Source organism: Limanda limanda, chromosome 3, assembly GCF_963576545.1.
Source record: "Limanda limanda chromosome 3, fLimLim1.1, whole genome shotgun sequence".
In the NCBI taxonomy this organism is placed as follows: Eukaryota; Metazoa; Chordata; class Actinopteri; order Pleuronectiformes; family Pleuronectidae; genus Limanda; species Limanda limanda.
The window spans coordinates 13,723,163-13,747,617 of record NC_083638.1 but is presented as its reverse complement, the minus strand read 5'-3'; the positions used below and the strand labels follow the sequence as shown (position 1 = coordinate 13,747,617).

The window sequence follows — 24,455 nt, the reverse complement described above, 5'->3', positions numbered from 1 at the left end:
GCACTGTACTATAATTTTAATTAACAAACAAAACCAGATCCCACTCAATCTGTCAAGATGGAAGATCCACACCGACAAACATTTGTCCAATATCGCAGGAGCTTTACAAAGAGGCCTTACTGCTGTTTCCTGTGTATCCCTCCATGTGTTTCTTTGTGTGTATAGATGTTTCTCAGCTCTGCCATTATTTGCCTCATACCAATAATTAATTTAGCCATGACAGAGCTGTCATTCACAGCACATGTGCATATTTACACCCGCCTTGAGCAAGAGTACACCGGCTAATGCCTGTGATTTGAAAGTCAAACAGCCAAATGCTTTGGGAGAAAGATATTATTGTTTGGTGGGAGGAAAAAAAAGGATGGTGACAAACAAAACAACTTGCCGGTGTTTTCTTCACCCTGATGAGATTGTGAGGGATTAGGTCTCTGGGCAGAATTACTCTGCGTCTTTAAAACTGTTTATATCCAATAACAAATTATCTCCATCAATCTGTTCTTTTCTTGGCGCGTCTGATGCGTCAGTGGGATCAGGAGGGAGTAGAGGCAAACTCGATAACTGTAATAAATATTTATCTTTCTTTCAACCCCTGCGCCTGCTGCCACTTGTCCTCCTTTTCCAGGAAGCAGGCTTTTAAATATATTGGGTCAACTCTTTCCCCCAGTCCCTCTGTGCATTGGGAGCAGGAAATCTGATTATTGAACAGGCCTGGTGTCAAGACTTGCATTGTTCTTTTTTAACCACTGAAATTCCATTTGGGTGGAAATGATGGTGATTCAATTTGCCTCCAGCAGCTCAGACATTAGCAGTTCAAAAGGGCCACCCTGCGACAAATATTGCTGAAAAGACATTATGGTGTCTGTGGATGTACACCATTGTAGTTTTCTTTTAACACCACAAAACTACTTATCATATGGTGTATGTCACCAAAACACAGGTGTGATTTATATCCCCTTTTTAGTGGTGATCGTTCTGTTGCCGTGTACATGTAGGTGTCGGAGACGTGAGTGAAGCCATGTGCTTCCTTCAATAAGCAGGGGACAGGATTCTTTGCATGTGTGAGAGCATTTATTTTTGTGCACATGAGCTGTGCAAATTTATAGGTGCGTGCATATGTCCGTGCACCGTGCCAAGTCTTTAATGCAGGTAGACGGACAAAAGCGAAAGACGGCCAAGGACTGTGTGAGCTGCTATCGTTGTGCAGCAGTTGGCCTCTCAAGGGCGTGCTCACCAAGTGGAGCATAAATCCCCACTGATCCGCGACAGTCAAGTCCCATTAGAATGGTCTGCACAACAGCCCATCACTCTATTATCATGGCTGGCCTGAAACGGACTGTTCTATTGTAAATCTTATCCAGCTAAAGGAGGGTGGCTTCAAGCCCTTTATATTAGGTACAGACACTGCCGCTCACGCATGAAAACATTGTAGCTTCAAAGAGTCAACTTCTGGAATTGATTAAAACATTCCTCGTTCTCACTTGGACAGGAACTTATTCAAATTGACAAATACTGACTAGTAGAGTATTTTAGTGCTACTATAGTCACACTATAACAGATGATCGATAGGTAATCCGATGTTCGGTTAGACACAGTGATATGTTTCTCAAATATGTTTTAGATTTGATTTAGATTGATAAGATCTGTCTTCATCCAATAACCTGTCACAACGTCCTAAATATCTACAACCTTTACACCTGGAAATGGTCAGTTTGTACTAGTAACACTGACCTATCCTTTCAAGTACCATAAGATTGGATGGAACTTATTTGTGAATTTGTCATCTTCAATTTTAAAGTCCTCATGTCCTCAGTTGCTTTAAATACTGTTTGACAAACTCGTATCAGGCTGTCATATGCCCTTTACTCAAAATGGCCTCTGTCTAGCCTCTACCATAAAGGCCTGATTGATGGAGGGCTGCTGAGATCGTCGTCCTTATATGACAGCATTCTGTCTAGTTGTCCAAGAATAAGCTAAGTTAGTCCTTCATCCTCCATCTCGAGGCAGACCTTTCACATTTTGTCTCACAGATATCAATAGAGCTACTGTAACTATGCAAATACCATACACTTTTGAATATTGTGAATATTATCATGTGGCAAATAATATGAATCCTTCTATTGCTGACACTAGTAACAACAATAAACCTCTGCAACTCTTGAAATACAAAGTTAAATATTGTATAAACAACAAGTTTTTAACATTTAAATTTTCTTGTAGCTAATCCAAACCTCTCCTCTAGGAACTGTGCATTTTTTGTAAAAATAAATATCTTCTAAGTTTAGAAATTGATCTGTTGCTAAAAGACAAAATTAAACCCAACAAATAGAACACAAAGACCTTATATGGAGCATTTATATGTACTAAATATAGGCTTTGAGATTATTTAGGTTACATCCTCCTAACTCTAAACCCTTCATTTCAGAATTAACATCTTCACAGTGCATTTATGATATTGACATTTCAACAGAGGGCACAGGTAGTAGATCAGTCTCATCATAGAAAAACACTGACAGCATATGTGATTGTATCTAAGAAGGATATACTTATTTGCTGTTGAAGGGATCAAAACAGTGATCTTTTAATCACACAAAAGCTTCTAATCACAAGGTCAAATACTTATGCAATATTCATCATATATGTAGGCTAACAGATTAGACCAAATAAAATGAAAAAATATGGGAATAAAGAAGATTATCTTGGTGTATTGATTTTACACAAATATTACTATAATATCACTAATAATAATGCTTTGGTAGCTGTTGTGAGTCCAGCAGGTGGAAGGATGGAGTTTTAAAACACATGCAGGAGACACATCTGTTGAAGGACAAACAGTTAGAACTAAAACGTCAATGGAAGAGAGGACTGATTGTGAGGGATAATAACACAATATCATAAATTATTGCAATATTGTTGTCATCAATATAACTGGTTCCATGCGTATCGATATATTGCTTATGAATGAAAGGATGCATAATTGATCTACCTCACACAAATGTTTCAGTGTTGATCAAGTGATTGTCATTCCCTCCTCATGCAAATATCTGATTTTAAACTTAAAATAAATAATAATGTGACATTTATGATAATCATCCACATGTTTTTATCTTGATATATGTGACAGAATGTCCTCACATTCAGAAAAGATGCATAAGCTGGGAAGGCCAAAGAGAGGAGGGTGAAGGTTTCTGCAGCAGCCAAAAGCATTAAGCTTTGATTTACACCCCTGTGGCCTGCTGCCTGTCCTCTCCATAGAGACATAGTCAGCAATGGGTCACAGGACTTCAAAAAATAACATTTGGTTTTCCTAACCTCTCTAATGCACACAATTTCATGGAACCTTAAAGCTCTGTGTTCGGGCCAAGTAACCCCACTCGCACACGCATGCACACGCACTGACGCACACACACACCCACACACACCTCAGCTCCATTCCACAGCATGGGAAGTGAGACTGGAGTGGCATCCTTCTGCCATGGGTCATTTGGGACAAAGTAGAAGAAACACTAAAACACAGGGAAACAAAAGGGTTCCTCCCTCCAAAGTCAGACACGGTGGTGAGTGTGGCTGAGTTGTGTGAGCAACGCGTTTACATGAGCATATGCGTGTGTGTAGTGTAAGATTTACTACCTCTCATGTAATAGCAGTCTCCAGACTCCAGTGGCAGCGTGAGGCCAGGTGTGTGGATGTCCCAGGCCACCTTGAGCCCAATCCTCCAGCTTGCCTTCTCATCACTGCTTCCTTCACTGCTCTCACCTGTCAGACACACACAGCTCAACTCACTGTTACATTCAATTTTACAATTATCTCCACATTCCAGGCATTGCATTGATGCTTTCATCCACTGGGTGTAGAAATGTCATAAGTGTAGTTCTATTTCAGATGCAGTTTTCAGACATCAACTCCGAATCAAGTTTGCTTTTCACATATGAAGAACACAGTAGGGTATTGTCTGGGTTCGATACATTTACACCAATAGGAACATCCGAGACATTCAGGTGGCGCCTGGGTAGAGCCCACAGGAGGCAAAACAATATGTATAAATTCGGCTAGAGAAAGAGCAGTGTTTTTGTTTACATCAGATTGAAGATGGGAGAAGAAGCCACTGCCTTAGCTGTAGAGTTTGTTGTTGACAAAATGTCAGAGATAGTGTCAGAAGAGTAAGTAGAATTAGTTTATATATATATTCTTGTAATTTTACACTGTACGATTTTCCAGTTGTATTCTTACATGGGTTCACTCCGACAACAAAAATGTATTGATTAAGAGCAATATTAATGTTATGAATTAATATAGTATAATGAACTATTTTTTAGCACATCCACAAATGTAAAAACATTAAAAGGAAAATTTAAATGAGTGTAATCAAGTCCAATAGCAATGACCATTTATAAATTGTTGCCAAAAAAACAAGTCAAATGAAACAATATAAAGCATTACTACTTTGAACAGTAATAAATGTAATGGTTGAATCCATACCACCCAAACAATGGATGTTAGATGTGTGGAAGAATCACTTAGAAGGCGAGTAGAAGTGATATGTGTGGCTGTGATCTTATTGGCTGTTAGCACAGGATCTTTACGCTATCATTATGCTGTGCAAGAGGAAATAGTTGGATAAAAGCCCTTGATGGTCTTTAGTGTGTTATTAGACAGTAGGTATCCTATGATACTCCTGTTTCTGGGGCCATTCACTGTAACCACCTCCCCTGTTCTCCTCTCCCCTTCCATTCTTACATGGCGTACTAAGAAAACAAGATTTGGCTTGGCTGGCCAACACCCTTCAACAAAATCAATACTAAAGTCTTTCTAGGCCTCTCTACCCCACGGCTGCCTTTTCCTTTGCTCAGCACGGATAAATAGTAACTTAATTTCCAGCCATTGTGCTCTGAGAGCCAGCTAATGACAGCACTCCCCAAGGCTTCAGGAATGGTGGAAGATCATCCTCCATGTGCTGGAAAACGCTCAGTCGTGGCAGATTCCTTTGGATCAGCGCAGCAGAGGAAAAAACACAGCTCAGAACACTTGTCTGGCTGGGCAAAAAACAAGGTGAGGCTGCTCAAAGAGAAATAAAAAAGGCTCTCTCAGGTGTCGTGCAAAGATTTTATCTCCGTAAATCTAAGATACCTAATGTGCTGTGTTTCTTTCTTCTCGAAAAGAGCAGCATTCCTCGAGGTAACAATTTCATTAGCTGGTTCTGTGAGCCGTGAGCAGCAGCAACTGGAATATATCGCTGTGGCGCTCGGCTCAGACTTTCCTCTCTAAAGTCTGGAGCTGAGGGGTCACTCAGAGCTCGAGACGACACAGCTGCTATGCACAGCAATATGATTCAGCACACTGTTTGAAGCTCGTGTTCACGGGGTCAGAGTTGAAATGGCTTAGAACAAATCATCGAAGCAGACCTCCAGAGCAGGTGTTTCTGGTTAAGAAACCCCAATGAAGAAAGAGCAGCTGTAAAGTGTGTTGGGATGTCAGAGCAGTTGGCACTACACCTGTGTGATACTGTAAAATTAAAGTTTCAGGACACAGATGAGAGTGCTCACCTTTAACAGTGCAGTGCATGTACAGCAGTGGTTCTTAAACTGGGGAGGGGGGGGCATAGAGCAACGACAGGAGGGAGGGGTGAATGCCGAAGGGGAACATTTGGAGTGAAACTAAAGCTGTTTTCAGACATAAACTCCGGAAAATGTCTGGACAAATGGGTTCATACACCATCCAGACTTCACCTTTCACATATGTGCAATGCAGCAGGAAATAGTCCAGGTCAGACACAGTCACAACAACAGGGAAATGTCCTGAGCGCTCAGGTGAGGGGGGGTGTCTGGGTAGTTCCTCCAGGATATAGCCTAACGTATAAATTCTGCTGCAGAAGTCATGTGTTTTTGTTCAAAGCACATAGACAAAAGAGCTCTTAAATCTTCTCTTTCTTCTTCTAGGTCTTCTACATGTATGGCACCTCTCTTTTATTCTTGGATATTTATATTCTTCAGTTATTTTTTTCAGTTTGACATCTATTGGGTAATAGAAACATCATCAACGTGCCCACTTTTCTCTGGACATAATCCGGTTGTATTCTCACATATCTCACACAGAGTTTTTACTAGGGGGCTGGTGGGAAAAACTCCAGAGAATGTTTGGACCAACTGAGTCACACATATTTGCATTATTAGAAACAGCCCCTACAGATAATATCAGGACAATGACCTGAGTTCAGTACATGTCTGCAGCTTAAGATAAATGAAAATTGCAGTTGAAAAAAAATAAAGAAAGAAATCCAGACTAATGCACAAAGAGGCTTCATTAATCGGTTAGTGTTCTGAGTATCGTTTTTACATTAAAACAAATTGATTGTATGGTTTTGCATTGCATTGTATTACATACTATCCAAATTTCTCTGAAAGAATAATAGAAATTACAACAACCTTAATTTAGGTATAACACTATTCACGTGGTGGTTCTCTCCTCTTCAGCTGTTTTGAATATTCTCTAGAAAGCAAAGTTCTCCCCTGGCTTACACTCTATCAACTCCATCAGCAAATACGATAAGCTCTTGAAGAAGTGCACATTCCATAATTAGGAGACAACGTATTATCCATTACGTACAGTCAGGAACACTTTTCAAAGCAGGGCTCATTATTCCATATCAGATAATTGCACATTGATCATTTCTTGGGGAAATGATTTAGATGAGATGCAGCGCGTGTGATAAGGCCTGTTTGCTAGACTGCACCATTGAGCGCACGTTAAGAGCTCAGATCTAAATGTCTGTGATCTCCCGACGCAAAGTCAGTGATAAGGCTGTCGGCGGCAAGCTGGTGATGACATTTGATAATGCCCTGACACTATCACACAGACAGATCTAATGGTTGCCTCACCGGAGGCCATGTGTACAGCTGCCACAGCGCGGCTGTAGGGCCATAATACACAAGGTTAGCTGCATCTGATCCACTATAAAGCAACTGAGATAAGTTGATGGGATGCTGAAGTGAAAAAAGGAATCTTAATTTCAGAAACCGACTCACATGATCTACTTTGAATAACGGTGTTTAAGAGTTAAATAATAGATTCTAAAGTGTTTCATCTGAGGTTCACAATGTTCAGTCTTTGTCACACAGCTATAACCCTTACCTTTGTCATTGTGACAGCTATAGCTGTAAACGGCCACTGGCGAATGAGAGACCAGGTTCTCATCGTGGTGCCACCCTACCGCCATTTTCCCCATGCCGTAGTAGGGCTCCTCTTTCAGATGGCTCATAGCTTCTGGGTCCATGTAGTTGAGTAAGGTGACATTGAACTTGACCAGACCGGTGCATACCTGTGGCGGACTGGGCTGGGAACATCCCTGCTTACTTGGCTGTTCCTCCTTGTCCTCAAGGTGGGGATCTGACAGGCTGTGCTTCAGATGGGACACAGGTTTCTCCTGGAGCCCCAGTCCAACAGGTTCAGTCTCTGTGCCCATGATGGTCTTGGTCGCCCAGCTCTGACATTTTCCTTCACTTAGTTCTAGGTGTTCTGCTGCAACACTGGATTCACTTGGTTTGACCTGGGAGGACTCTCCCTCCTCACTGCTGTGTTTGGACTCAATGTCCCACTCCTCACTCTGCTTGGACTCTGTGTCCCCTTCCTCACTCTGTCGGGACTCGGAGTCCCCTCCTTCACTGTTCTTGGAGTCTTCACTATGTTTAGATTCCGTGTCACCCTCTTTACCCTGTTTGGCATCTACCTCTCCCTTTGCACATTGCGTTACCTTGTCTCCTTCTCCTTGAGACACGTCTGAGCAGAACAAGGTGTTAAGCTCCCACAATGCCTTGCAAGCAGCACTCAAGTCAGGATCACAACAGTTAAGTCCTTTGACCTCAGCTTCCTCACTGTGCCAGGGGATGGCAAAGAGCCGCGTGTCAAGATAGCGATAGGTGTGGCCAGGCTCCCCCAGCAGAACCCGTGACACGGCAGTGAATACATCTCGTTCACGGACGCGAACCAGATCCCTCAGTAGGCAGCCCTTACTTCTCAGGGTGAGCATAGCTGCCTGCACCCGGCCATGGAGCTCAGCAGGCAGCGAGCAGGATCTCCTCAGAACCAGGCCGCTGTAACTGGAATCCCACTGGGAAACAGAAGACACTTTCATCAAAATGACACTAACACAATTTTACTAACTTTACATTTTACTAACATTTTCTGAGTGTGGCTGACTCACCAGGTGCTGAAAGCCCCGGTCTGAAGGTCCCAGAAAGGGGATCTTCTGATCTCCCAACTCATGGAGTAGCTTCCGCCTCTGTGGAGCAGAACACAGCAGAACAAGCTGATAAGAACAAGCTGCAATAATCTGTTGCATTTAGCTACTTTGTGTTTTTTAACAAACTAACTTTGATGTCTAAGTTAAAAATGGCATGGACTTTTCTTTTCTAATCTGTATAGAGCTTTTCGCCAGAGGTAGGAGGTAGATCAGCAAAAATGACTTCTATAACCCAATTTAGAAAGCCAAAGCCAAACTCCAGAATACTTTTAGTTTTTGCATGCACCCCTATTTGGTAGAAGTCTGACATGTCCTAACAGAAATCACACAACTGAATCAAAAGGGACTTTACGTTTCTGTTAATGAACAAGATTTAACAATTGATGCATTCAATCCCAGCCACCATATCACAGAAACCTGGTAACTACTCATTTTCATTGACGTCTCACAGTTTTATGATTTCTTGCGAATGCTGCTGTGGGGGTTCCTCACAACCTTATAAAAGTTGGCCTGTGCCATACAGGGCTGCTCCAATATAACTGTTATAACCTGGTGGACGGATCAAAGTGCCTTTCATTGGGCCACATTCCACTCTGACCTGTAAATCCAATGGCAACTGGCATAAAAACTGTATTCCCAAATAAATTTCACAACCGTTTCCCCAGCCTGCCCCATTCTTCCCTCCTGTGTGAGCTTGTGAGAGTGTTACTGTGTGTTCACACGGTCAGTCTCTGTATGGTGTCTCAGCACCAGTAGAAGGACAACTGTCACCAGAACGCCTCCATCTTTTTACATCTCTTAAAGTTTTTGGGGACAAGCCTGTTGATTCATCAAAATAAGTTCTGACTTTTAAAGGAAAATAAAATTTCCTGGTAATAACCCCGAAGTACAGGTATAAAGAAGATGTGTCCCACCTTAAAAGGGAGCTGGATCAAAAAAGAGGGCAAGTGGTGAAACTAGGTGCATTAAAGACAGGACAGAGGAAAACAAATCCAAATAATGGAGGCAGAAGAAATGGGAGGGCATCAGATCTGAGGAATTTTGGCGATTTTACCTTCAGGGCTGAATCTTTACCTTAGGCTAAACAACACAACACCTACAGAAAGTTGTTTTAGAGGATACACATGAGTGTACAGGCCTTCCAAGTTATTCTGGAACAAAAAAAACAGTCTTGCAGACAGTTGGAATCTAAAAAACAAAACAACATGCACTATTCATGGCCAGACTGCATTCAAAGGCTGTTGGAAGAAATTGACAACCTGACACACATTCATTGGTGTCAAATTCTAACTCGTGACAGAAGCTCAAGATATCAAGGTGAGGCTCTGGGCTGTAGTTGTATGAGCATGCATCTGTGTGTATCTTTGTGTGTATCTTTGTGAGTGTGTGTGTGTGTGTGTGTGTGTGTGTGTGTGTGTGTGTGTGTGTGTGTGTGTGTGTGTGTGTCCTGGCATACATCGACTGTAGCTGTGTGCATTTGCGCAAATAAGTGAGAAATTATTGCAGACTGTTTTATTCAGAGTGCACAAAGCACTACTCTATACACAAACAGGAAAGTACTGTATGTGAGTGGGAGTGTGAGGGTTTGTTTGTGTGTGTGTGAGGCTCCCGTGCACACACACACACACAAACACACACACACAGACACACACACACACACACACACACACAGCTGGGGCAGCAAGCATGATGCCTCAACCCCAAATACACACAACCAGTGCTGTCACACACTTGTCAAATACATCAAGCTACTCAGAAATTCCACAGTTAAAAAAAGAAAGACAAGAAGTTACCGGAGCCCTCTGAAGCAGATGGACTCTTGCAGTATCAGAGAACCGCAGTGTCTGTCTCCCTGTCTCTGTGTCTGCGCCTGATTCTAGGAGGAAAACCAGGAGGTGCAAGAAAAGGTCTGCGTTTCCACTCAGACCCAAGAAACAAGATTACCAATCCCATAATAACGCGGATACTTCACGCTCGCCGTGCCAACCGTCTGCGCTGAGTGATATATCTGATGCTTTTTTTCCCATTTTTTAAATCTCTCTCTTCCTTGATGGGATTATTTCTTCAGCCAGACTGTTTATCACAGAAAAACATATTAGGTAGAATGGAACTCAATTGGTTTGCTTTGATCTTGGCCTATAAGAGATATCAAACTGTGTACCAGATATTTATTTATTTCGTTCATTACCCTTCTGTAACACTTCATCGGACACTTTCTTCAAAGCGTTTTTTGCAGAGTAGATTAATGTCCAGCACTAAGCATCGATAGCTCAAAATAGCCACATAACAGCGCTGCTGCGAGGATAAAAGCTCCTTCAGTCTAACTTGTGTCTGCCACAGAGTTTCCATTGGAACGCACTGAATGTGGTACGGCAGCTGAGGGAGGACACATGAACCTTAATACTGCAGATAAAAGCTACAATGTCCAAGTAACTCACATTATCAACCCATGTAGTAGCATGTCTCGCTTTTTCTAAAACACACGTCTGACCTTTCATCTCTTAAAATCCCAGTGCCCCTTCTAAACCTTCCTGTTTGCTTGGCCTGTGGTAATGCTGCTTGCTGCTTTCTTTCTGAAACTGTAGAAGTCACCTGTAGTAATTGAGCTACTGCAAGTCAAGAGCAGTCCTCTTGCCCATGAAGCCACACCGCTGCTGCACAAGAGCTGTTCACCTGTCTATTCAGAGAACTGCAGAATCAGTTGTTTGTGTCATTGTCGTGAATGAGCAGTTGTCATGATCAACAACGTCACTAATGTTGATGAGTCCAAGTCACAGACACTGGTCGACCGTGAACAAGTCCCAATCACGCTAAATTATTGGGACCTTAACAATACACATTTCCATTTGAAGCTGGTGAGGTGAATGGTTCTCGAGATATGCAAGCTACAAGCAGACAGACAGACAGAGATTACTTGAATTACTGCATAGATCAAGTGTTGAACCAATTATTCATATGAAATCAATATGATGAGGTTCACCACATTTAAAGTGAAAGGACGGGGGTGCCTCCCTCAACACAGGTGCCTCAGAGTGCAGACCGACAGAAAACCTTTGATCTCCAACAGGTCAGCTCGACTGCCATGAGAGATAGCTGTGTAACAGAGCTCTGTGTTTAAACAGCAAACCATTGGTGCTTGTGTGACACCCAATTCATAACTGCTCTTCTTCTGCAAAAGTGAAGGTGAATCAACAGTTCTGACAAGCCGGCTGTAAAACGTCGGAGTCAAACAGACAGACTGCCCGTGGACATCAAAGACGCTTCCTCCTTGCTCCATTTGGCGGTGGATCGAAGAATGTAGGGAGCTGGTGCGAAGCGACAGAAGGTGCTGGCAGAAAGGACCAGGGAGTGCCCACTGACCCAGAGCAACTGGGTCTGAATGCATACTGAATTGAAACGGTTTGTAGAAGCCTTGAATTTAGTTTTGAATGTTTTTTTGTTTTTTTTTTACTGCAGAGCAATTAAAAAATATATATATAAAACCCAAGACCGTGACAATACTCAAGTTTGATCCATACAGGTCAACATCTACCTCATCTTTGGAGTAGGTCACTTACTTGAACTATAGTGAGATTACACATCACCTAGGTGCAATCTTAAACAAATAACTGCACAAGCAGACCCATACAGGGAAAGGTTCCAACATTTTCTTCCTAAAATAAGCCGCTGCCTCCAAATGCACAAAATGAAAAATCCAAAGCTCTAGTTGATAGTGTGGGAAATGTCAACTATTTTTGCAGATTATACTGCATTTCTTGCATGCCACACTGAAACAATACTCATGGCAAAAGATTAACCATTTCCCTCCTCTGACATTTTGTTTACAGCCACTTGTGGCACTCATTTATTTTAGGAATACAAGCTAGAAGCTGTGACTCAGTGTGATGGCAAACTGGCCGAACTAGTAAATGGCTAACTGGAATGTGTGGGACTTGACCTCAGAGTAGAGCTGTCGGTAATGTGTAAGCCCATGTCTGCGCACCCCCTGCTCAAAAACAGGCCATGAATATGAATTGGACTGTGAGAATCAGAGGTGAACTGTAATGTATTTACAGATTAAGTTTGGTTTGTGTCCATTTAAACTCATGAATATTGCAATATTATTGTAAGTTATTGAGCACGTTAGCATCGTAAATCATTCCGATTTTCCAAGAAATGATACATTGATGTTGATTAATAAAAATCTGGCATATTTAGGGGACTGATATCTATAATAAATTCATTGCAGCTGGATTCATTTAAGGGGACTGTTGGGCCTTATCTGATGTATACACTCTACTCAGTGCCATTCTACTTTTGTTTTGTATTTCAGTCAAAATTAGAAAGGAAACTGAAAGACAAAACTAAATCCTGAAACATCTGAGGATTAATGCTTCTCCATTAACCACCTGCATATTTTTCAAATCACTGCAGTGAACATTGTGTATAAATCGACAGACACGTTCAGCATGTATTCGGAAGGGGTCCGCAGGTGGGGTAAGTGATGACAAATGGCAGACAGGCGGTCTCTGGCCCGTTAGCGGTTGTCGGAGGTTGAAGGCTGCGTTGTTCATTTCACCTCACGGCAGGTCGGCGGGGGACGTGATCATTAATATTACAAGTTTACCATCCATCTAGCTGAGCCCATTTCAAGGGCTGGCGCTGGGCAGACCTTTCACGCCCTGTTTATAACACTGATCTAAGCACATTAACAGAGCTGTGGGGGAACCACTGCCAGTCGTTAATTAGATTCACACTCATACACACAAACGCAATGGGACCACCTTTATGGGGGTCCAGTCACGTTTGAAAAATGTCACACGTGCAAGATAAGGTAAACTAACACATACCCGGTGTGCCAGTTTAACTCAACATCAAAAGGCCTGTCCTATTCTCTCTTTGTGAGCCATGTGTACACTTTCTCCCACACATACTTACTTAAAGCTTCTCTTGCAGTCATCCCAAGGTACATGTAATTCTGTCAGCAATAGAGTATGTGCGCATGTGAGAAAAGGAAGAGATGAAGGGAGGAAAAAGAATTGGACCTCATCTGTTTTTTGAACTCTCCCACTCTCTATCTCTCTCGCTGCACCTGACAGGCTTACTGAGAGACCAGGGTTTCCAGATCAATCATTCAAAAGTATTTACAAATGCACAAAGCCAAACACAGACAGGTTGGCACATGGCCACTCTGTTTAAGTGCTTTTCAATGTGTCTGTGGTGTCAACTTCTATTTCACACCTATCTACACCTCAAAGGGGGGAAGAAAAGATGTTTCTGTGACCTTTAGCAAATGTCAAATCTGGAGAGAAGAGAAGGAGAGAAAGCGAGGAGGCCGATCTAAAGGATCTGTCGATGTATGCCTTACATAACCTTTTTATTTATCTGGGAGACACTGACTGAGCATGCTCTTTATCAGAAACATACTAGCTGCTTCACACTTGCATACCTACACAATTGCACACATAGGAGCTGCACACTACATCTAATGATTTCTGCGAGTAAACAAAAAGTTTCTCTGTTCTTTGCTGTAGCAACTGGGGGTTAAATGTCTTGTTCAAGGAAATCTTAAGGTGTACACTTAGATTAAGATTTAAACTACCATCCTTGTTGTCGCAGGAGTAAAATGTCCAATTTCTACAAATTCTTGGCTACTATTGGCAACGTGAGGGGCCATTTGCTCGTTTTCCATTGTTAGTTTTGCGGCCAAGCCATAATTCTTCCATTAAGATATTGCCGATTGAGGAAAGCGTTTTAGTTTTCTCTTTCAAATTACAAAAATGCTTTCATGAGGTCAGCGGTTTTCCATGTGGAATGGCCAGTTGCAATGCAGGCACAGTCCCTTGGTATTCAGACAGGATCCAATTCAGCGAGAGAGAATAGGGCCGGGGGAAAAAGTGAGAAAATGTGGACAGGAGAGAGAGATGGAGGGAGGAAAGAGAAGAGAGGATGGAGGCTGTTGATTGAAAGACTGTGATTAGCAGTTTTCAGCAGGGGCACCAGGGCCATTGAGTTGTTCTAACAGGGCTGCCGCGTCTCGAGGTGCAGTCAAGGAGAAGTCAGTGCTTTAGAAAGCTCCCTCGATTCTCCATTCCCCCCCCTCCCTCATTCACTCCCACCACCCACGCCACACTTTTCCTGTCCCTCCAAAAAAAATCAATATGGCTGTGTAAAGTGCAGCCTGGCCCAGGGGGAGGGCCGGCTCGTTGTAGGGGCTAGATGCAGGGCTTTAGGGGAGGACAAGAAGCGTCCTCCAGGACGGTCCCAGAGGCAGTGTCAAGGACAGGACCTGAGGACAAGAGGACCGAGGCCATCGTATTGCCCTTTCCCTCTGCCTCATACCCCCCCTCTCTGTCCCCCTCCCTCTCTCCCTCGTTGTGGCTCAGCGGGGCAGAAGAGATCGATAAGCAGGTGGAGCATTTAAAATCCCCAGCTCCAGAGGCTGACTTTACACTCCTCAGAGCCCGGCAGACCAGCACATCGCTCAGGGTATAGAGCAGCTGGATGGATGGACGTGTTGCTGTTACTATGGTCACACCTGGCCATTGAAAGGTTTGTGATTTGTGACAATAAACAATTCAATAGCACTTAGCCATACACAGTGTCTGAAGGGTGAAGAGCCAGACTATTCACAAACACTGCCATCGTCTCAACATGTCACAGATCCGTAACATTCACGCAAGTCAGGCAGCTATAGTCCTGCTGTATTTAGGGCCACACTGCACCTACGATATACTGTTACTTATAGAACAAGGCATCAAAGATGGCTTAAAAAAACTGGGGTGTCCCTCATTTCCATACAGTAGGCTTGACGAAGACGCCTGTACATGATGTGGATGAAGTGTGCAAGGAGGATTTCAGTCGTGCCGCGTGTCTCCGTGTGTGAGTGACTGATCACAGTAGAAGTGGCTTGTGTCTCTAATCCAGTACCACTGTTAGACAGTGCAAAGACCCGGCTCTGTGTACCGCAGCACCGACTGATCAAACCCATCATGTGACAAGCAACCTCTTCAAATGACGATGATTTCCCAGCTCTGTGTCCTTTCGACTCCATATTAGATCATCTTCTGACACTGCCGAGTCTGGTACTTCATCTGGGATAAAGATGATGTGCAATCCGACCCAAGGGGTTGAGAGTCAAGGGTAAACGATGGGCTAAGACTGGGGAACTATGCGGAATTGGCTGACAGCTGTGACAATTATGATGTGGTATATTATAACCTTATGCTAAACCTAAGATTTGATACTTGGCAAAACACTTCATGGATCATTTACCATCAACTCGGCTGTGTGTCACATTCAGTGCAGCAGAAGATTGTGAAACATATTAAAAATAGAGAGGATCCTGTTGACTTCAGTTGTTCCAAACCCAGTTCCCCATTCAACAAACTGTGATGAGCCGTTTAACTTTTCTGCAATCAAATAGATCATGTATTTTTCTGCAGACAACTAGGGCAATCTTTTGAATAATTTTTTTCAAATGTATTCAATAAAAACCTGATATTTCAATATGGTATTATTAGCAAGCTAATGTCATTTTTAATGCTGACAGTCACCTAAGCCACCAGAAAAACATATGGTACTAAACAGATGTGGACTGAACATCTAGGACAGGTCCAATTCTCAGTCATGTCGTCTTTGACCCAGATAAACTGGCATTATGATGATGTGACCTTAGATTAATATTGAATTAAGGCCAGAATATAATTTGTAGCTGTTTACATGACCGTCAGCCTGTCTTCCTGGAATCCTGTAGCAGATAAGTTGGGTGTAATGGCATTAGCCAAATCCTGAAGTATAGCAGACGGCACTTGTCTTGCTTGAGAAGCCACGTCATTTCTTTATTTATTTTTCCTTCACTCATTCCGAACAAAGGGAAATATTCTACCAGGAATTGAATAGCTTAATCCTCTTTTCACTCTTCCCAGTAGCTTGAATGGTGACAGATTAACATCCTGGAGGTTTACAAACCCAGCCATTTGAAAATGTAATTGCTGGCACCACACGGCATGCATGTGTTTAAGTTGAGGGTTAATATTAAAGCTCAAAATATGCACTGGAGGGCCGGAGGGAATGTGGCCAAACCCAAGCCACTTGGCTCTTTCACGTATGTATCAGGGAGTCGCAAGTTGTCCCAAACCCTAGCAAGGTGCCAAAGTTACTGTTCACTTTTGCTAATTATTACAGCCAATCAGAGGGGTTAACGGGGCGGAGCCTGGCCAAACCATGTTCTGGGGCATTTAACAGCTGGCAGGAACGGAGGTGAATGCATTACATACTGCCCTCATCCAATAATAATAAAACACCCTGACATCTGAGGTGTACTTAGCACAGAGGGGAGGGGGGAAGTGAGGGAGGCAACAGAGGAGGGAGGAAGAGGCTGCTCGTGGGGTGAGAGCATCTGATAACATGATGGCCAGGGGGTAAACAGATAAAGTGACCCAGGTCAGAGGGATTCAGTATCAGTGGCATATTGTTCTCTTCTTTCAAGGACGTGTCAGCGAGCACAAATCCTTTCCAAAGAACAGCACGATACAGTAACATGATGATCTTCAAGAAGCAAGTGTGGATTTTAATTACTTTAACGTCTTGTTCCCAAAACCCAATCAAGCAAACCCTTCACCAGGCTTCAGGTGACCCTGCTGTCTGTTCAGCTTGGGGGGGGGGGGGGAGTACGCCTGTAACACTGCACTGGTAGGCTGGTGGCCCTGGGCTCCTAGGTCCCCTCCCCTCATTAGCCCAGGTATAAATCACCCCCTGCCGGTGCCCAGAGGTGAGAGGGATGAGAGTTGAGGTGAGCTTGAAATAATGCTTATGTCACAGCAGGTCAGCCCTCCATTACGGCCGTTTCAAAAACTATTAATCTTGCTTGTAGTCAGTGGCCTAGAAATAATTACTTCATCTAACCCATGTAATACAGCATGACCAGCAGTCGAGCCTGGTCAATTTGAGGCTGGGGAGGCAAGGTGGGGGGGTAAGAGGAGAGGAGAGTGTGGGGTGGGGAGTGCACAAATTACCGGGCCCTGTCTCCTGCTCCTGGGTGACTGATGTCCTGCTCACTTCAGCTGTGGCCTTTTACACTGATTTAGATAGATACACATGCGTGCGCACTGAGAGGCGGATCATGTACAAGCACACATATGTATGCACATTAGTGCATGATTAAATACACACACACACTCACTTTGACAAGGGAACACACAGATCACATTATTTTAAACAAGGGCTCATCAAGGCACATAACAACATAATTTGTTTTGGTAAAGCATACAGAAGTGACTCTATGAAACTAGACCATCCACTGGCCCCTGCCACAAAAGTATATGATGTTTGATCAAATGTATCAACAAGTTTTTATGACGAATTGTACCAGTTGAAATCCAACTTAAACTGAGCTTCAAAATGTAATTTGTCATCAACAAACGAGAGGGAAACTGAAAGATAAATGAAATTTATTTGGAAATCATTTATTTTACAAAAACACAAAGTATGTAAGCAAAAAATGCCGCAAGTTATCTTTCGGAATCAATTTCGAAAGCCAAGATATTACACACAGGCATTCCCAGCATGGCGGATGCAAAGATTTGGTGGTTGTGTTTGTCCATCTTCCTCTAGTCTATGCTGCTCAACACTGCCCCCTTGAGTGGCTCCACAGCTACAGATACAATCACCTGTCTCCCTGGTGAAGAACTGATCCAACACCCCCCCCCGAGAGAAAAAACAATAAATGCTACGATTGGAGAAACCTACACTGTAGGAGCTACTGCAAATTCGGCCTCCATGAGCGTCCCAGGAAGTATGTATGAAATGACATGACATAAATAAATGCAGCGCTCCAGTGGCTGTCACAACTGGCATTGCAGGTGCAAATTTAATTAGTCAAGGTGAAGTATCCCTTGTTGTCTGAGAAGAGGGGGGGGGGGGTCCTCACCATGCACGACTGTAAACACACGCTATAGCCTAATCAGGTGTCACCACAGCATTTGATCAGCCCGCAAAAACTTGTCACGAATCCCCGGCAGAGAGTGGGCCGAGCAGGAGAACAAAAGGAAAGAGCTGTCACGAGAGAACAGGGTGGTGGTGGTGATGGCAGCAGCGGTGGATGAAGAGAGTTTGCCCATTAGCAGTCTCTGTTGCCGAGCTCTCTCCCGCTCCCCTTAAAGTCTCTCCTTCGCCAGTTTTCCTGTTTTTCTCTGTGTGGCTACCTGCAGTAGATACTCCTCACTGCATCCCAGCGCAGTTCTGTGCTGGAAAATCTCAACCACAGCTGTCATGCTCGCGCTTCACAACCGCCAACAAAGCTTCCAAAAGAAAACCCCCAAAGTAGTACACTACTTTTGTTTACCTACCGAAAAATTCACACGTGTACAGAGATCCAAGCTGTGTTCATTTTGTTTTTATCAAGTACCACTAAGTAGATGGTTCTCCTGTAAAGCAGGAGGACTAGAGGAGAAGAACTAGAGGCAGACATGCTGCTCTTCTCCCGCCCAGCGCCTCCGGGCTGCGTTCAGGCAGTGCAGGAACGTGCGCAACATTAGATACTGTTTACCTCTCGGTTCGGCTGATATTGAATACATTAGCCGATTGAACCTCATAAGAAACACAGGCGAGTGACAAGGCCCAATCGTCTTTGCGACTACCATGGTAACTGAGATTACAGGCTAACAAAGAGCAGACAGGACGAAAAAAATATTTAAAACCCGAATAGTGATACATAAATTAATTAAAGGACAAAAAAACAAGTGGAGAATTAAAGTTTGAACATCTGTCAGCGACTTAGCTTCCCAACGTAATACCAGTGTTAGAACATTTATACCCTTGAAGTTAATGATCCCCTCTTTAATTGACAGTCAAGGAAAACTGGCTGCGGCAGCATCCTGCCGAGACTCCGATAAGAGGCCCCCCTTCCCCCTCCCAAAAATAAAAAAAAAAAAAAAAAAAAAACAGTTTAAAGAACCTTGGCACTAATCCCTATTGTCATCCCAGCGCAGCAGAAGGACTTACAAACACAGATAACTCTGCAGAAGCTGTCTATTTCTCAGGAGTTATGGGGACAGGCGAGCTGCTGTGTGCCTCAAATCAGTCACTCAGATTAGCCCAATCCCTCTGTGCTGTCAGTCAGCCGAGACACTAGCCTGTCATCGCATTTACATGAGTCCATCTCCTGAGTGACACTGCACCCTATATATGACAATGGCTGTGGGGAAGGGGTCCACTCGTTGATAGTGGGTGTACAGTATGGCAGACGGGCTGTTGTTGGATTAAGCTCATGGTGTGCGCTGCGCTCGTGTCTTCACTGACACTCCAACAACACGTTTAAGGAGTCTTAACCATTGCCGTTTCTCTGTAGTTGCGAGAATGTGGGAGATGTGTGTCAGATGAGGCACAAGCATAAACCTACAATGACACTCGTATACACACAGTGGGATAAACTTAAAAAACTTGGAAATACAGAATTACTTTTAGAAAAAAAAACACACAAGCTTACCTAGTGTATGTCTCCCCAAAGTTGGACTCAAGCATGACTGTAATCCACCTACTTTACTTAACATGGTGAAGCTCAAAGAACTAGAGAGGAAACAACATAAAAACTAAGTGTGTGCAATAGAAAACATCTGGATCAGTCTTCATCATGATGGAGATTAAAAGGCCAACACTGGCTAATATCTCTAGAAAGTAAAATTAGATACCACAAGCATTGGATTGTTAAATAAAAAACGGGTTACTTCCTGTGGAGTAGGGTTTTTTTGTGCTACTTGAATGCACCTGAGAGCACACAATGTGCTGGCTGTTTTTTATGCCTCTGTGGCTCACTCCACTTCAGCCAGTCCTGCAACAAATGACAGTGGATGCCCTCTACATAACAGGGCCAGGGCAAGCATGACACAGGGGTTGACAACTGAACCCTCAAACTCCCTAACCCCTACCCCTGCCATACACACACCCACACACACAGTAGCTCTGAAAACAGCCCTGACATGACCGCTCAGCCGCCTTCTCTAACCCCTCCTTGTGTTTTTTCTCTCCCCATCTCACTGGAGACAACCCTCAATTCAAGAACGTTTTAGCAAGGCAAGTGGATGTGACCCGCTGCCCCCCAGTCAGGCTCATCTGAATAAACAGAGTTGAAGAAACAGGCAGAGGGGGAGAAATCTGCCTACATTATGATAGGAGGAGAGAGGATGGGAATCAGCCAAGGGGCTCCTTTCTTTATGCACGTTTGATCAAGTGCTTGACAGCGGCAGTGGATGGAATTACGGACTGTTGAACAAAAGTGCTGTGGGTGTAAGTGTGTGTGGGAGGAGGTGTGTATGTGTCTGTGCAGTCCAGTCTGGACAGCTGGGTTTCCATGGCCTGACAGTGTTAGGCTTGTGACAAGCCTGCCGCACCACACCACCACCACCACCACCACCACCACATACAACGCGCCCGCCAGCCTTCGCAGTCCATCACTCAGGACGGCCGAGGGAAGTGCCGTGAGAAGAGGTCAGACGTGGCGGAAAAGAGGGAGGGAGGAGTGAGGAGAAGAGGATGAGGATGACGAGGAGGAAGGGAGGGCTGGTCAGGGGTTAAGTGTGGAGAAGACAGCAATGAAAGGCAACTGTCATGCACCAGTGCTCACCCAGGAGCACCTGTCTTGAGGAGAACATGCAAAGTGTGCCGGTCACGTCCCGACAATACCCCCACTTTTCTACACAGACACACAAATCAACACACACTCACACACACACATAAACACACGTACACACATTCAAGCTCTCAGCAAAGGGCTGATGCTCCGCCATTGGAAAGGCATCGCCTGTCTTGACAGAATGCCAGTCAAGCTGTCGCTGGCTGCTTCGCATATGCAAGGAAAAGTTAGGCTGATGAGGAAAAAACACAGGGGCTCAGAGGAAGAATCACTGAGACATGAACAGACTACCTGAAGTGAGCAGACACTTCTCAAAGGCTTGATACAGAGTAAATGCTGGAACGAGCAAAAAAAAAAAAAAAAAAGACCCATGGAAGAAAATCCAGGACATAAACTCTATGGAGAATCTTACAAACACAAAGTAAACTTCAAATCCTGTGTGTGTCCTAACAACTTTTGATTAGTGTTGGTGTTTATTGTTGACATGTAAAGTGAGTGCAGGTAAACAGGAGTAAGGAAGGGTAACACAGCAAAGTACAAGGTACCCAGGCTGCCGATGCTAAATTAACTTAGCTGAAACCCGGTGGTTCATGAAAATATTAACCAAATTAACCGACATGAGAGACTAAGTCTTAAAAATGAAACAAGTTATTATTATAAATTGGTTGGAGGCTTTCTAAATGTTAGTTTTGATACATTTCTGGTATATACGTATAACTATATATATATACATATACATACATACGTATACATATGTGTACATACATATATGAGGCTTATTACCGTGAGCTGGCTAACTGCTAAAATCTGGTTATGGCTAAAACAGGAACTTCCTATTCTCTCAGCTAAAGCCCAGGTATTTTAACACATTTTCATTGCTCACATTTATGGAAAGGAACTTATGATGTACAAATTAACAGTCACTATTTACAGCACCTTGTGAACCTGGCATCCTGCAGCTTTTGTGAATGAAGGGTTTTGGACGTTCCATTGAAACCAGATGTTGGGCAGCACCATAGCAGCAGGCACTTTTATTGGAAAGGTGAGTCATTACAAAGGAAAATAAATTCACAAATAAACAGCATGAAGAAGGCTCTGTCCTGTGCAGGTGGCTTTGCGTAGTGAAATCATGTTTATTGACTTTCTCTATAATTAGCAACAACCAGGGCAGCAAGGATGTATTTCAGGTAACAGTGATTACTGACTTTTTGCAAGTCTGATGCAATATCTCTGTAAATTTACCCAAAACTTGTGGTGCTTAAGAAAAACATATTTAACACAATGAGTAATGTACTCTTAGCATTCAAACCAGTAACAGTGCCAGATATTTATATGGAGTGTGTACACAAACACACAACAACAAACATTCAAAGACATATACACCTCAAACCTACCCTGATCAGCCCAAAGATAGTAGGAATAACACAAACTCACACTCTCTCTCACAAATGGAAAATAACGACTCATCCGGATCATAGCCTCGAGTGGCTAATGAACTCCCAGGAGGCTCTAGCCTCTGTGTATGAGGTGAGAGGGTCATTCCCATGTTTATTCAGGAACAGTCCAATGAGCCACCACCATCTATTGATTGAACTGATTATTCTGTGTCTCTCTTGTGACGGGACACATGCATGACAGATGAACCCTACTTGGGCAGGTCACATGCGATATAATCTCATTGAATCTGACGGCTGATCTGGTCGGCCAGTTTGCATGAGCCACACCGCGGCCTTGTTTGTGAATATGCTGACATCTGTGGCTAATGCCTCAACACTAATATGAGGTGCTCTGCACGGGCTGTCAGACACAGAGGCTGTCAAGGGCTGTTTGGACAATCCTAATGACTTGCTTCCAAAGAAGGAAGCCAACGGCGTAGCAAATGCTAAATAAAGGAAAACACCCAAGTATTGGTGCCTAAGGTGTTAAATCATTTTAATATTGCTTAATCTTTTTTGCCCAAAAAGGTTTAGTTTCAAAAATACTATTCAGTAAGTATATTACACCAGCAGATTTTGCTGGTAGGTGTCAGCTGGTGGCTGGTGGAAACCTTTGCACATTTCCCCTTTGCTTAAAGTATGACTCACTGTGGCATTCAATCTCCACGGCACATCAAACTGCAATGTCTAGCATGAGGATATCTCTGTTATTCCATTTAAAAGTACAACAAGATCACAGGTCTGAAACCACATATGGGAGTCTGCGGCATCTCAGCCATGTACCCTGAGACAATGAATGCAGGCAGAGCTGTAAAAGTTGATATCCTTCCTGATGTGAACCAAATGCAGACATTGTGCACTTTAAAAATGTCATGCATTCAAAAACAGACTGCTATTTAAAAAAAAGATGGTAGGAAGTAAAAGACTGACGTGCAGGGTTTTGTCCACATTACGAGAAGCTAACCTGGCCTTTATATGGGGGACAATAAAAAGGCATCAACAAAGTGACTAGTAGACACTAAAAAGAAATGTATTGCATCATTTTCACTTTAGGAAACATCTTGTTAATTTATAAAAGTCACTTATGTGAAATTCAATTGAAGAATTTAATAATTACATCACAGATGCGGAACAAGGAAAATCATTCAATGTCCAATTCTTCCATTACTGGCTTCTTTAAATATAATGCCTAGGTTACATTACACCTTCGAGAATTTGAGACTGTAAATGCACACACAACTTCCTAAGCTTTAATTGTTCAATATAATAAAAGATGTAGTAAATACGCACTGATCTTATCTCAGTTTCCCTCTAAGTTATGATAGTGCTGCAGCTGCACCAAACTGTAACATAAATACATTAGAGGTTTCCTACATTGTCTGAATTGGTTTGAAATGAGGCTTGACTAACCCGGCTGATCTATAAACACCTCAGTCCAAATATATGAGCCAAAGATCAAATAGGCAAGACAAGGTAAAGACATGTAGAGGAAAAGCTCAGCAGCAGACTAATCAGCCCCCTCCAACACTCACATAGCAGATCAATGAAAGACCTGGGGCCTTGGGCCTGCACTATATTACACACCAAAACTTCATATTCATTCATTGATTTTACTTTTCAGAATAGTATATCACTGAACTCCAATGGGAGCGAAAAACAGAGGCTAGGGCTGAGGTCAACCCCAGTGTGGACAGATGTTTGCACAATATTGATAGTGCACGCAAAAAGAAATGACTAAATATCCGGATCAATAGCTAGTTTCCATAGCCACGACAGGTTGTTCCAGATGGAAATATATAAACAGTTCTTTACGGCTACAGGAGTGGCCCTAACGAACAGGGCCAAATGTCCCCCTTAAGGTAAAGTCTTTGATTAGCCAAGGCCAGAGGTGACAAGAAGGGTCTGCCGATCTGAGATGCCACTCTTCCAATGGCCCGGGATGCTAATGCACACAGGGGCCCAGTAAAGAGACCAAGGACATGAAAGATCATAAGCCCTGGGCAAAGTGCTCTGTGCTGCCTGACCCTCTTACTCATTTGTAATGATGATGGGTCCGAGCTACACCATTGTCAGTCATGGTCAAATAAGGTAAATGTCCCACGTTTCTTATATCTTTTCTATATTTTTTCATATTAAGCCACGATTAATTCTGTAATAACCAGAAGTAGAACTGGGA

The 24,455-nt window shown here is 43.2% G+C and overlaps 1 protein-coding gene across 1 annotated transcript in view; it reads right to left on the bottom strand.

The window, feature by feature from the left end:
• Positions 1-24,455, bottom strand: part of fto (FTO alpha-ketoglutarate dependent dioxygenase) — a 57,110-nt gene that overhangs the window by 27,365 nt on the left and 5,290 nt on the right. The window contains exons 2-4 of the mRNA XM_061068057.1: positions 8,195-8,272; positions 7,126-8,101; positions 3,628-3,753 (exon numbers count right to left, since the gene is read on the bottom strand). Coding sequence (XP_060924040.1) covers positions 3,628-3,753; positions 7,126-8,101; positions 8,195-8,272 — 1,180 coding nt within the window. The remainder of the gene's footprint in view (positions 1-3,627; positions 3,754-7,125; positions 8,102-8,194; positions 8,273-24,455) is intronic.